The 14,710-nt window shown below is 42.7% G+C and overlaps 4 protein-coding genes across 4 annotated transcripts; 2 read left to right on the forward strand and 2 right to left on the reverse strand.

Annotated features, from left to right (window-relative positions):
- Positions 1-376: 376 nt before the first annotated feature.
- On the reverse strand, positions 377-749 carry BYT42DRAFT_616365 (uncharacterized protein; the record flags this gene model as incomplete). The annotated part of the gene is made up of 3 exons (XM_051572058.1): positions 377-492; positions 564-669; positions 711-749. The coding sequence occupies 3 exons, from the start codon at positions 747-749 to the stop codon at positions 377-379; spliced, it is 261 nt and encodes an 86-aa protein (XP_051421323.1).
- A 2,064-nt stretch (positions 750-2,813) lies between these two features.
- Positions 2,814-4,365, forward strand: BYT42DRAFT_61215 (uncharacterized protein). Its single transcript, XM_051571588.1, has 6 exons — positions 2,814-3,057; positions 3,129-3,183; positions 3,255-3,309; positions 3,381-3,680; positions 3,761-3,857; positions 3,932-4,365. Exons 1-6 carry the CDS (start codon positions 2,869-2,871, stop codon positions 4,139-4,141), a joined length of 906 nt encoding a protein of 301 aa, XP_051421324.1. The 5' UTR covers positions 2,814-2,868; the 3' UTR covers positions 4,142-4,365.
- A 157-nt stretch (positions 4,366-4,522) lies between these two features.
- BYT42DRAFT_579543 (fungal-specific transcription factor domain-containing protein) lies at positions 4,523-7,663 on the forward strand. Its single transcript, XM_051569408.1, has 7 exons — positions 4,523-4,658; positions 4,770-4,995; positions 5,073-5,265; positions 5,339-5,539; positions 5,638-5,769; positions 5,866-6,574; positions 6,671-7,663. The coding sequence occupies exons 1-7, from the start codon at positions 4,563-4,565 to the stop codon at positions 7,379-7,381; spliced, it is 2,268 nt and encodes a 755-aa protein (XP_051421325.1). The 5' UTR covers positions 4,523-4,562; the 3' UTR covers positions 7,382-7,663.
- A 5,319-nt stretch (positions 7,664-12,982) lies between these two features.
- Positions 12,983-14,018, reverse strand: BYT42DRAFT_500601 (EXS family-domain-containing protein; the record flags this gene model as incomplete). Its single annotated transcript, XM_051564715.1, has 3 exons — positions 12,983-13,576; positions 13,656-13,794; positions 13,867-14,018. Coding segments are annotated over 3 exons (885 nt in total), but the record flags the coding sequence as incomplete, so codon positions are not given.
- Between the last annotated feature and the right edge of the window lie 692 nt (positions 14,019-14,710).

The raw sequence follows: 14,710 nt of genomic DNA on the forward strand, positions 1-14,710 counted from the left end.
TACAGCCCACTTGCAATCAAAGGTAGCGACCCGATGAAAGACGACAGTGTTGGAGGACAACCATGAGGCAAAAATCCATACAGGATGTAGGGCAAAACGGCTAATCAACGCAGAAAGAGGAGGCGGCGGATTGGGTATACAAAACGTGCAGAGTTAGCATTTTGTGTACGGATTCACACTGGAAAAGCTTTTTCGAAACTTACCAAGAACGATTACCAGTAAAACACCGCCTTGGCGGCGTAGCAGACGAGTTTGGTTGTGTTTGAAGTTAGCGTTTCTGGATAAATTGATATTGGTGAACTTTTCGATACTTACCAAGCACGCCGGCCAGTAAAAGGCCGATGAAAAATGGAGAAAGCAAATCGGCAAGGTCAGTTCAGTGGTTGAAAGAGTTAGCGTTTGTGGATGGATTGACACAGACACTTTTCGAAACTTGCCAACGACCACCAGGAAAAAGACGACGACCTCCGAAAGAGCACCAAAGCAGCAAGACTAGTTCAGTCGTGTGTGCAGAATTAGCATTGTAGATGGGATTGACATTGGAGAAGCTTTTCGAAACTTACCAGGAACGACGAACAGTAAAAAGTTGGCAAAGACGGGCGAAGAGAAGCAAACCAGCAAGTCATAATCTCTTGACGGAAACGAAGTCAGCGCTTTCGTTATCACCGACTAAACCATTTATGGAAGGGGCTGGCTGGGCAAAACATTACCTTGGCCAGCATGTGCTGCGGATCAGGAGGGGGCGACATGGGAAGCAACCTTCGTAGCAATTCTTAGGGGAAGGCATGGTCAACATCAAGTTGTTATGTCAACACAAATGATTATTTTTCTCTTCTTGTCATGGCAATAACTCTGATCCCTATTCACCATTGACTGCCGCAATGTCTGAAAGACAGTGCCGCCGCTGATTCCTGCATCCTCTATGCTGCACGTCGGAGTTGTATCGCACCAAATGCGTCTCGCATCCAAAATTTGCGATCCGACCAGCTCATGATGAGGAACGTCAGCAGAGCCCATGACTTTTTGTGGCAAAAAGACTAATTTGGACCAAAGAAATAAGATTGAGGTACCATAGAAGTCTATTACATGATGGAAGAGAGATCCCTTGATGAAAACTGGAAAGGAAAAAAGAGTCGAAGCACAAGTGCTTGAACAAAGTTATGTCAACTAATTCGTACGGAATGTACTCCTTTCGGAATATGGATGGCCTTTCATATTCTGATCGGTCGACAATCGTATTTAAGCTTTTAGTCTATTGCAGACAATTTTCCCAAGTCTGAAACTAATTACAACAAAGAACGAACAGAATCACCTGAGGAAAGCATTGATATTTTATGGGTAGCCAAGATGATCAGGTTGCCTTCCGCTTTCAATATTCGCACAGTTATATATTTCACAAATTACTCGCAATGCCAGAAACCGCGTGATGGTCAATAAGATGATGCATCGATGCTTCCAAAATAGAAATATTATCCTTTTCATCTGCAACACTGGGCAATACACATTGCAATCGCGAATAAATAATCAGTCATAGTGTTTTGAGAATGACACTTTATTATCTGGCCTTTAGTGAAAATTATCGAAAGGTTAACAGCTGTAATGAAGAAGGTTGAGGAAAAGAAAGGCCAGAAAAGATCCCCATGACGGAGGAGCATGCTAATGCATAACTGAGCCAGAAACGTAAACTCTATAGGGTTGTTATCGAGAGAGATTCGTCCGCAAAAGCTGCTGAACCGGAAAAGAGTGTCTTCAGCAATTTTCCATGTAATAATAGCAAGAAAACGAGATGCTTTCGAGTTTACATCAATAATATAAAAAGAACAATTGAGTTCTTTCAGCGTCACAATTTCATACAAGCTTAGGGCATACAGGAACTTGGGTTTGAAACCTATGAACAAGCTCTTCGAGGAACTGTCCGTTTAATACCAGTCTCGTAATCATATAGAAAAGTAGCGCACTAAAAGTCTTGTGGCTTGATCTTCCAAGATGACCGTATGTGTAGTTTTTTTCTTTCGTAAGATGCCGAGTACGAGTAGTTTAGCAATGCATTTTTTTTGTACGCGTTGCTCAGTGATAGCTAGCCGCATGATGAACGATTTCCGACGAAGCGTATGTGTGGAGTTGGCGACAAAGTACTTACAGCATTGGCAACCGCAAGAGTTTGTGAAATCGCAAGTCAAATAATTGCTTGCAGCGACGCTGCAAATTCATATGGTGAATCCCCGTTTTATTTGCTTGTGCAGTTCTTTTTCGAATCCAGGTGTGTATTCATCAAAGACCAACTATTTCCCTGCTGTAGTCATAGCTATCCCGAGGAATATTTTTACGCTTCGTAGGGAAGGGGAAAGGATCCAACTTATCGTTTTGGTTGGGGTTATCTGGCCTTAGTAATTACAAATTTTATGGACTTTCTTTTTCCCTTTTTTCCAGCATGGAAGAACACCAGCTACATTTTCGATTTTGCAGTTGTTTACGGTTTGTCATGAACAATAATTTTGTGGCGAATATTCTGTTTTTCAATTTGAAGGATCTTTTTGGCACGATTGTTTTCGGAGCCACAAAAAGTAGTTCATTCAGTCGACCCCGTGTCAAGTGATGAAGGACCACGAAGTGCGCGATTCGCAGGTCATGTTTGAACACGATGCTTTACTGATACTAAGATCAATCTTAAGCAGGAAACATGATTTAACTGGTTTAATTTCTGGTCAAGCACGTGTGTTGGTCGCATGGGATGATAGTAAATATTGATATCATGGCGTAATTCAACAAAATCACCTAATATCACAAAACAGTCAAATGCTGAGAGTGGTATTATTTTGTCCCTTTTAGAGAAAAAGGCATTCTCAGATCCAGAAGAATAATGAAATAATGACGTATGGGCATTTGGCATTTCCTTGCTGGGCAAAAAAATCGGGGGACATTGTAAAATGCCAAAGCGGCAAACGTCCTTTTTTTTTACTTTTTTTTGAATTTGAAATCCAGAATACCAACCTTTCATTCCGTGTCCGTGTCCTCGTCTCAGTCACTCGCCATCTTATATGGAACAGCGATATACCAGTATGGTCCCTCACTGCTAACGCATATAACCCGTTCATGCCTCGCTAATTCTTTGCTCAATAGCATTGCAGAAAAAGTATGCTGATCTACGGCGGACGAAACGTTTGCAAGATCAGGTCATTGCAGGTAAACCCCAAGCAAAAGACTACGCGAACCTTCCCGGGCCTTGAATCACTAAATCGTTAGATCTTGGATAGATTACGAATCACAACTTGAAGAAAAAGATGAGCTCATTGCTCGCTTAAGCAAATCGTACGTTCTTTCTATCTGTACGGGGTCAACTGCGGACTCAAAACAAACTAATCTTACACGTATCACAACAGCATAGCGCTTCACCTTGGCCGACACGCGTTGAAGGAAATTTTATCGAGCCAACCACCCGTGACTCCTCCCACCGTTGATCTCACTGATAGAAATCATACCCCTAAACCATTACAAACCATCAGTAATCTATCTCAACCACGCCGTTCACAAAGCACACCGTCGTCGCTGTCATTAATCGATTCAACCAAGGGAAAACTGACGGTAGCAACATCGGCTGCTGAACCATCCACGGACCGTCTTCCTGAGAAATACCCTAACGTTATCCAGCTCTCGCCAGTTTCACCCCATCGGAATCAAAGGTACCAGAAAAAAAAACAAAAAAGGAAAAAAGAATTTTCAAGGAAATTTTATTTTGCATTATTAATATGAATCCAAACAGTGAAAGCGGCTCTACCCATTACCCTTATGTTGATGTTGTACGTAACCGACAGGAACGGTCGAGATTGCACGGATCCACATGTAGCTGTTGTGCCAAAGTATGTTATTCATGATCTGTCAACAAGTTGATCCAATAGCAAAAAAATACTGATATGGGGTAACCTTTTTGAAGTTTTATGAAGCGGTAGGAACATTACCAGGACATGATGCGTCCAGATCAGAGTATACGGCTGCCGATCGAATACAATTGTTTTCAAGGCACAGAGACCGGTTTAAACGGCCTAGAACCCCGCCAGGTTTTTGGCAATTGGATTTTCCTTCCTCACAAGAAGATGACGCTGAGGATAATCGGAATGTTAAGCGCTCCTCCATCGACCGATAACAAACAAACCAAAAAAAAAAAGTTCTCATTTTTCTTATCTATCATTTCAACCAAACCGTAAACCTCATAATTTTTTGGTTTCCCTCTCTAATCATGATCCATCTTAGTTCTCATTTCAATGAAAAAAAAAGGTCGCATTTCTGCTTATGTATAAACAAGTAAATAAAAAAGAAAAAGAAAAATAGAAAGGCCAAAATCTGGAACGCACAGACACTTTTGGGCCTCGGAGGTGAGAGAAAACTGACGTTATTGCCACGTGTGGGGGTCGAGTATAGAAAATGGAAAAATTTTCGTCCGTCAAGGAACCCAAATCCGGATGTTAATTTTCCCGTCGGGTGGCTTGTGATACATAAATCCGGAAAGAAAAAGTCGGTCTTTGGATTTCGCTGGTCAAGTTCTTTTCCTTTTTCCCCATTATTTTATGCAAACGATGGAAGGGGAAGACTACCATCAAAAACTACCCGGCAAAAAGCGAGTACGAGCAACACAAGCCTGCATATTATGTCGAAAGAAAAAGGTCCGTTTCTTTTTTTCTTTCCACCTTCAGCCTTTCGTAACTGGAGTCCTTCTATACACACTTCTTCTTTCCGTTTCCATGTCATTCTAACCCGTTTTGTGTGCACTGTAGATCAAATGCGACGGTACCAAACCAGAATGTTTGCACTGTCAAGAAGCCAACCTTCACTGCGAATACACCGAATGTAAAAAGCGAGGACCACGCAAAGGCTACGTTCAACTCTTGGAAGATCGCCTTGTTCAACTTGAACGCCGACTCACAGGATCCGTCGATGAACTTTCTCCAGAGAGTCTTGCACAACCATCGACGGGTTCCAGTTTTCTGGATCATACCAAAGGTAATGGTCCCATGCCACGACATTTTCCAGACTTGATGGGTATGTGCATGCTCATTGGATGTTCTTTCATGTTGCAGATGCCGCCAACGTTTCATCGTCCGCGGATGACGAATGCCCACCGAATGAAATAGTCATGCACTTGGTCGATCTGTTTTTCAAGTATCTCAACGTCGTCTTTCCACTTGTTCATCGTGCCACATTGAAACAATCCATTACCGACGGTACGGTGCACAAACCATTGCTGTGGGCCGTCATGGCCATTGGTGCAAGGTATACCTCTCTCTCTTCGTTTGACTTTCTTTTGGAATTGATCCCTTCAACTCACACTAAAATAATATTTCAGGTTCTCAGATCATCCAATGATCAAGGCCGAGCCTCGGTATTGGGCGAGTGAGCGATTTGCCCTCAAAGCCAGGTCACTCATCGATGCCGAATTACTTGAACCGACCCTTCCGAATTTACAATTCTGGGGAGTCATGGCATCCTTGGAATACGGTCGAGCCAATGGATCAAAAGCATGGATGTACGGTGGCATCGCTATCAGGTAATATTGAAAATGGCTTCCCAAACTATAAAATAAAATAAAAAAGAGACCGCACCATTCCTCAACCCCCACACTCGTTCATTTTGGTGTCACCATAGGATATGTCAAGACCTTGGTTTACATAAAGAAGAAACGCTCATTACTCCCATCCTCAAAGAAGATGGTACCATCGATGCAATTGCCATGGCATTGCGACGTCGCATGTTTTGGAGTTCCAAGTGCTTGGACGTGTAAGTGAAATGGCTCTCCTCACAGACTGTCAATGAAATCCGAAAGTTTTTTATTCTGGGATCCAAAAAAAAAGTCTGACTCATTCATCTTTTTAGTTTTACCACGGCGGGGACGAGCCGACCTCAATGTTTCGATCGAATTGAATGCGACGCTAATCCACCGGCGGTATCAGAGAGCCTGATATTACGCGACACTTTTCAAAGCATTACCGTCGATAACCGCACCATCACCACAGATACACTCATTGATATTCCACGCTACTACCTACGAATGATCCAAGTGTTTGGCGAAGTCAACAAATTCATGGCACGAGTGGAAACCAATCAATCGTCCATCGTGTGGCCTCCCGTAGCCGAATTTAGTCGACTCGATGCAATGGTACGAGCTTGGAAAGACAACCTTCCCGACGCATTTCACTACACTCCCGCCAACTTGCGCCATCATCAAGAACACGCGAGTCAGAACTATATTAATTATTGGCTGACAGCCCACGTCCTGTGGTGCACGACCATGATGGCATTGCATCGCGGCAGTCTCGCTTATGCCGATGTGAATCTATCGGATGTACCTAAAACGACTTATACCAACATCCAGTCCAGTATCGAAGCATGCAAGTCGTGTGTGGATACCGTGATGCCCATCTTCAAAGCGATGCGTGATCTGTGCAGTTTCAACACCCTCCCGTACATGGGTTACTCATCTTACATTTTCGCCACCGTCCTCATGACATCGACCTTCTCCAAAGATGAAGAGTCGCGCAAAAAGAGCGGGGATGGATTAGCAATTCTGTACGGCATGATCGAGGTAAGGGATAACCGATCCGAAACATTGGTTTTTTCCTTTTTTCTATTAAGAAGAACCCTTTTTTTGATAATGACGATGCGGATTTTTATTTCCTAGTGCTTGCGACCGTATTGGTTAATGTGTGAGCGATTAGCCGTGACCACGGGTGAATTGTTGGCCACTCACAACCGTCTGTATGCCGGTCAATCCCGGCCGGATTACGCCTACGATAACCCTGCGACGAAAAATGAAGGATTACCATTCCACAAGTTTGGATCGTCCAACGGAAAACCGTCCTCCCACTTATCATCTCTTCATCATCAACCATCCCAGCCCCCGCATTCACAAACCACCGGCACTGGAGGATCATCATCATCGATTGCCTCTTTACTCGACAGCAACGTTCCGAATGGATATCTGTACTCAAGCTTTATCAGCGGCCCATCGATTGCAGGCAATAGTATGGTGTCTTCATCATCCCAACCTTCGTTGACAGCGACGCAACAGGCGGCACCGCTGTCGCTGCTGGCGGAATCGTTCCCTGATCCATCTGGTAATGGACAAATCGATTTCAACAGTTCCGAATTCTTGTGCGACAGTGCTTTGTTTGGGCAAATCATGTTTGACGGGACGGGCAGCAATAAGCCTGCTACGCCGGGATCTCTATTCAATCCAATGGGATATTCCATGATGCCGACCACGTACCCTTCCTACTCTCACATGGTGAAACCGGAAGCCGCCACGTACGACGGATCGCGAAGTATCATGGTGTCACTTCCTGCGCCTTCTTTTCCCTCCCGAAGCAACTCGCTCTGGGAATCTTCCTAAAGAATTTCTTGTAGATAATTCTCTATTTTTTTGACTCCCCCTTTTCTTGCTGAATAATTGTATAAAAAGCCTGCGCCTTATCACGGTGCTTCAGCAAGTCTACCCTTTTACTCTTATTATGTCGCCCCCTTATAGACCTTTTTTTTGAAAAAGAAACTAATAGAATTTCATCTAAAAGGATTGAAACCCTTTCTTAATGCCCCAATAAATTAACGAGAATCTTTCATTTGCCTTGCGGTACCTAGGCTACTCACCCAAGTCTTACAATCGTCAGAATTCTGGACCATACTTTGTCGCTAAACAGCGGTGGCCATTACTATGGTGATTTGCCCAACAGATATCGATACTGTTGGGGGATTTGACGGATCGAGCCTGGGTGTACTTCCGCAGGAATGGCAAGACATATCCGCAGTATGCTTATTTTATCGTGGTAGTTTTTGCTCTCTCGCCTCCTGTTGCTCGTGTTCCTTTAGTTGAACATGCAGAGCTTCCGTTTCAAATTAATGTGAAATGCTGATTCACCAATGAAAACACAGTTGCTGCAAAAATCCATACCAGTCTCCAACCAAAGCGTCACCCAGTTGAATCTTGCCTCAATCTTATCGTAGCAGGAGAATTCCTTTCGGTGGGATGGAAATGTGCAGTCTTGAAGATTATTCTTACTTCTCGGTCGTAATGTTATATAGGGCAGTTTTCGAAACTTCTAGCCCTGAAAACTGTGATGTTAAGCTCTCCATCATTTGATCAAAAGCAAGGGAAGGATTCTCATCGATTAGATCGGTCAAATATGTTGCATGTTTTTCTCCAAACTTGGAAGGTCTTCCAAACAGGACGTGAGCTCTTTCACCTGGGTAGGTAATCCAGCATCAGGATCAGGGTTGTCTCTTTCATTCATCTTAGGCAGTGCGTGGCGCAATTTTGAGCTCAATGACTGCCTCTCTAGCGGGCTTGCTTCATTCATACACCACGAAAAACAGACGCTCTTAATGCATCAGTATATCATGCTTGCAGCCGTTGTAGCCTCTTTTTTCGCCTTCCGTTTTTCCTAACGACCGTTTTAACTTCCTCTCAGGTTTCTCGGGTGGTTTCATGGACACCGTATTCGTTGAAGTTGTTAACGGAATCAAGTGCGTAGGTTCCAAAATCAACATCCATTTCTGACAAATGCGACTGCATCACCTTGGTTGTCGACCATGGTTGCCATGACCATCTTCATGAATAAACGTAGTTGTCATTGTATTCAAAAAGGCATAAAACGACAGAATAATACGCCATTTGTTTTTAATAGCTATGCCAGTATTCCCCTCTAATTTTGCGTCAGTGCAGTGCCTGACATTAGGCCTCTTACTTATCTTGTGGAACGTCACTTTCAATCCCGAATATGCGCCAGTAATCTTACAGCAGATTACCATCCGAATGGACAGAGTGACACGTATCAATTTCGAGAAGCATCGCCAACACCCGAACCATCGGATAAAGCGCTTCGCTGGATCGTGTCTTGGACGATGAGACTGGAGCCAAGTTTTGCGACGTGCTAGAGGAATTAAATTCCTTTCGCCAAATATCGAAACTGTTACCATCACCGAAATCACTCTGCGACCTGCGACTATTTGTGAGTATCCAAGCCAATATCCAAAACCTTCAAGAGAATTGACGATACACTTAACAGGGCTCTTAATCACATTTATCTCTTCACGATCGATCGCGCCAAGAGTATTGTTACCTGTATACAAGAGGAATTTCGGTAAGAAATTGCATCGGCAATTAGAAATATGCTCTAATATTCATTGTACTCCCGTCCCATAAGCGACAAGATCGTCAGGCAATTATACACTGATAAGACTATTTTATCAGCGACAGAGCTATGTTGTGGAGCTGCAAGCTTTCAATGGTATGAACCGTATATATTGCGATCTATGAACATCTCATTAATGTACAAATATTTACAGGCTTGAGATTGTGATTGGTATACCATTCAGAAAATTACTATTCCTATGTTGAATGAGGCCTTGGAGCATAAAGATGAACACCCCACGGATATGATTGTCGCTAATATCCTTCATCGCGCGTAAGTAGATAGTGTAAGCTGTGCTTAGAAGAAACAATTTTTAACACATTATGGCGGAGATCATTTGGCAATGGTCAACCGTGTCCGTGAGCACCCTCTCGAGGATAGCTTCATCCATAATTTCATTTCCAACTTGTTCGATAATGTCTTCCAACCGGAACCCGAAATACATGCTGCATGGTTTGTGCGATACATATTATTGTTTTTATGGACCATGGTATTAGGTAATACATTTCTAGGGCAAATGGTTGGCAAAGCGGAAAAAGGTCATTTGATGGAACTGCTTTCAAACCCGATTTCGTCATCTTCCACTCACAATGAACGCACCGGGCTGATATAGCATGTGCTGAAGCGAAACCTCCAGGCCGCACCTCCAGTTTCCCGATGTCTGACACTGTGAAGCTTGGTCTAGAAATGCAGTGGATGATTAACAAGCTTGTTAATGAAGGGGTCGATACACCTATAGTTGGGGGCGTACTGATTTCAGGTTTTACTTCGGCAACTTTTAAAATGGAGCTAGCATATCCCAGTACATACTTGATGATTGAATTAAGCCGGGTTACCATCTTCAAGTCGTTGGAAGACGTGGGTTTAGTGCTAAAAATAATTTGTAATTTATTGCAGCTCAAGGTAAAAGATACTACCCGGTTTATATCTCAACCATATTCACTAATATAACAGTAGGAGATCATCATAGGCACAGTCGCACGCACTAAAGAACGTTTAATGGAGAAAGCGAAAGGAAAAACCCCAACACACAATCCACCAATCGAATGGCTGCGGTATGCATCATATCACTTGACACAGTCCACCAACAAGCGCCAAAAGACCTAGAAAGCGTTTTTTCTCATCATGCTGATTTACTATTATATAACCATCATCGGCGATCTGCTAACATGCATTGTACAACTATATAAATCAATTTGAGTACGTAAAGCTGTGCGTAATATAAGAAGATCACAGATATCTAATAGACCAGATTAGCCATTTTCAAATTAAAGCAATCAAAACAATACTATGTTTCTTGCAATGATGTTCAAAACAGCGATATGAGTACCATCTTGAACAAACTTCTCCATAATTAGCGGTTACTTCATTCTGCATTGGACTATACGCTGTTGCTTGTATTGCCAGGTCCAAAGTTGTACTGCTAGACCAATATTTGTGTCAAAAGCCCAAAGATTTTACTAAGCTACCAGAATTCGTATTGCGAATAGTGACAATTGTATTCATGACCCCGACTTTTGAATTTCAAACGTAAAGCAGTGTAACACAGTGAGATGTTTATTTGGAACAACATGCGGTTACATAGGGTATGAGATAGAAAAGAAATAACAATGGAAGTTTCATCAGTTGTAGAGTATGATATAGCCAATGGGCGAACATTTGCAGCAACTTGGTCTCGACAACATCATTCTAGATCTATCAAAGCCTGAGCGGGAAGGAAGGGAGGGGGTCAATAAGTGCTGCTGTGTCCATGTTCGGAAATCATGACGGTACTGTACATACAGTACATACGGTATACCAGAGAATTGACATTAATATACCAAAGTTCCGTCAAGAATCTCGCTAAGGTTATTCGTTATTGCGTTACACTTTGTCTGATGAACGTCACTCCAGCAGCAGGCGGCATCAGGTGTATGGTCTGTTAAACGAGATTGCAGCTTGAAGGTCATTTTAGATCATTATGTCATCAACTAAAACGATAGATATCTAGCGGTTTCACTGATAACTTTTTTACCCAAAGCATTCATCGCGTCTCATAAAAGCATATTTAAGAATAAGCCAATAGTCTGGCAGCAACAAAAATGCATTAACCATGATAGGTAGCTCTCTGCTTACTATAAAATGATGAAAGGATTGAGAGATACATGGAATCGGACAAAATATTATTCTAAGGTGTACATCGTGCTTGTTCGTTGTAAAAGTATTGCTTGAATTGATCTCACATAGTAAGGAAATAGGCCAAAAAGCTTGTCCCTATTGCTTTGGAGCATGTTAATGAATCAACAATCAAAACATTGCTAACCAAAAATGTAAACACTTATCTAGTAAACGATTGCATGAATAACCTTTGGTCAGAAGGTGAATGGAGACAATACCAACTCGATGGGCGTCCTTAGAAAGGCAACCGTAAAATATACCACCGCACAGACCTTGGAGTTTGTCGAGGCAAGGGTAGCCACCTAGTCCATCATACCTGTTCGCAAGCGAGGTGGTGAAACAGCCTTCCAAAATCCTTCAGCTGCCATGACCCGTTCGTCATCTTTTGTTCGATCAAGCCGCGTTGTAGCGATGCTTTGACCAACTGACCGATATAAACCCAAGAAAGTCACAAGAAAGCGAGCTAGAGAGTAGTCATCATTACTCTGGAGCATGTCACGGAATCAAGAACCTGGTGTAAGAAAACTGCATATTCAGCAGTGCAAAAAAGTGCAGGTTTTGATTACACATAATGTAGCCGGCTTTTGCAATTTAAATGACATCATTAAGAAAAAAAGAATTTGGAGAACACAGTGCTCCATCTGTTGTGATTGCTTGGCTGCGGTACGATCGGACGAAAGAGCTGCGAACAGAAGACCGGATTTTGACCGCAAAATAGTGAATGCCATATTTTGGACAGACATTTTTCTTTTAATTTTGGTGACTTACAGCATTCCAATTTAGGGATGTTTACAAGATGTAAGTGATGATGAATGCTTTAGGTTATGGCGTTTATTGATTCACAATGCTGTTTGGTAAATTTATATGGTTTAAAAGCATCTGTCGTAAGGTATTACGATGACGCTACATAGCAAATACCGGTGTCGGTACTTCACTGTTTTGTAAGGACCATATCATGGCCATTTACTAAAAAGTAGAGTGGGAAAGTCACAAAATGAAATGGTGAAATGGGTGAAATGAAAATTCAAAGTGGCTATTTTGCGCTCAAAATCCGGGTAACTAGGTTTCTTAAGGCGATCAACAATCCTTATTTTCTTGTGAATGAGCACTTGAACGTTTCTCTCTCTTTCGGGCGCTCGCAGCAATTGCTGGCGGTCCAACTTTAATAAGACCCTGGTCCCACGACGGAGGGATTTGGTGAGTGGAGCGTGACCTTAGTTGAATTAAAAAGAATAAAAGCCTTTCTCCCAACCCTAACAAAGCAATACCTGGGTGTTTCTAATGAGCAAAAGAATTCCAAATACAACTTACAGGTTTTAAGACGTTTTCTGAATTTTTATAGAAGCAAAGCATCAAGAAGAACGCCAGCACGCTTTTAATAAAATACAATCATAATGCTTGACCAAACACTTTTCTGTCGGCGCGAATTTTTTCTCGGGTTGCGGTTTTTTTACATCATCTAATCTGGTAAAATAAAGAGGCGTGCGTGACTACGCCACCACTGGCGATGGTGGAACGCAGTAGAATAGTAGTGCATAGAAAACGTATAAATATAGCCTTCCATATTCATAGAAGAAACGACAGTCCAGTTTTTGGTCTGAAAATCTAGCTTTTTCCCTTCCCTAACAATCTAAAGTCTGACCTCCGGTCTATTTTAGTGAAATAAAGTTTTTTGCCGACGCCTCATCGTCGTAATCGTCGTCGTCGTCATCATCGTCATGGTAACTGGCGATACTGGAATGACCAAAGCTGCGGATACGTTCGACCACATTATCAATGATAGATGCGGGTCGGCTGCTGTAAAGTCTTTCACGGAAAATGGAGGGATCTCGAGAAGACAGGAGGTGGTCGTCTTGCTTATTTTCAAAATCGCGACGGCCATAGAAAGAGCCATAGACGGATTCTCTCGCAAACGAGGATTGACGTGTGATGGGCAAACCTTCTGTTCGATAACCTTCTGAGACCGGGTGAGGTATGGATCCGATGCTTTCTTCATCATGATCGAGCAGTTTCACGTCTGTCAAAGCAAACGGTAGAGGAATCTCCTTGATGGCTCGATACTGACCACAGTTATTGAGATGCTCGTTTTCAAGGCGGAAAATATTCCATTGCAACCGTCGCAGCACTTCCAGCAAGGCAATAGCAAAACCAAGGCATTGAGATGGGATCCATTTTGGTAAGAACAATGACCACATCCATGAAAACCTTAGGAACACATTGATAGGTATCGCTACGTAATAAACCTAAAACAGAAAAAAAAGGTTTAGAAAAAGTTTAAAAAAAAATTCGTCAAGATCAGGTGTGATGATGTTGTCATTTTACCCAGCGGTGAAACACCAATTCGTCACGCAGGAGAAATGAGGCGGCATGCGGCTGCAGCAAGCCCCAATCCATTTTGAGATCCCATGCGGAAGTGTAAGTTGAATTGAGCAAAGAAGTACAGAGGCACAGGGTGGCCACACTTGGCAAGGCTAATCGCAGAAAAAAAAAAGGTTAATGGACGTTGTGATTAGGATATCAATAAAATAAATACTTGCGATAAATCCGTTGTAATGTCGCCATCCAAATAGAAACAATGCTGCTTGTGTATTTTGCGGCGTTGGCCAAATGAATTTTTTCATCGGAATCCCGGAATCGCCGTAAACATTGCAGGAAACGCCACCATGCAGGCAATGAAGCGAGAATTGGGGTGGAATAGCGGTATGGAATAGGACATGTTGTATCTTTGAAGGATAGTTAGAATGCAGTATCCAAGAGGAACTCTATATTACTCACCCAGATCTTGCCAATAATAAGTGTAGGCACAGAAAAAGTAGGAGCAAGTCCAAAAGGTATAGGACAAACTGTTCAGTTCATCGGCGATGAAAAAGTCGCGAAATTCGACCGGAAAGCAATAACTCAAAGCGATACGACACTAATTTCGATTCAGGGAATGGGTCTATGAATGGGTCATAGGCAATAGGGGGGACTTACCAGAGTGACACCGAGCCATTTTCTTGCGGCGAGATGAAAGATGTTAAAAGGGCAAAACAAGACGGCACCTAATGCAACGATCAAGATGAGGGGCCACAGCTCGGAGGGTATATAGGTAGAAAAGGTCTGCGAAACATCCGCGTGCATGATGGAAGCACACAGTAGTAGCAAGATGGACGGTAACTGTTTAATCGGGCATATCAGTATTTGTTTGTTTTCTATTTTAGGTTTAGCTCGATTTTATTACCTCTGCAAACTGACGGTAATGCAAATTGTAGCGAGGATCCAGCTCAAAGATAAACTTGTAATTAATGTGGGAACGATGCCATACGATAAGATTGACGGCGAAGCCGAGGGCAAAGAAGATGGGAAGGATGAAACATGCGTAGATCTGCAAGTTGGTG

Source organism: Radiomyces spectabilis, assembly GCF_025331425.1.
Source record: "Radiomyces spectabilis strain NRRL 2753 chromosome Unknown BYT42scaffold_10, whole genome shotgun sequence".
Classification (NCBI taxonomy): Eukaryota; Fungi; Mucoromycota; class Mucoromycetes; order Mucorales; family Radiomycetaceae; genus Radiomyces; species Radiomyces spectabilis.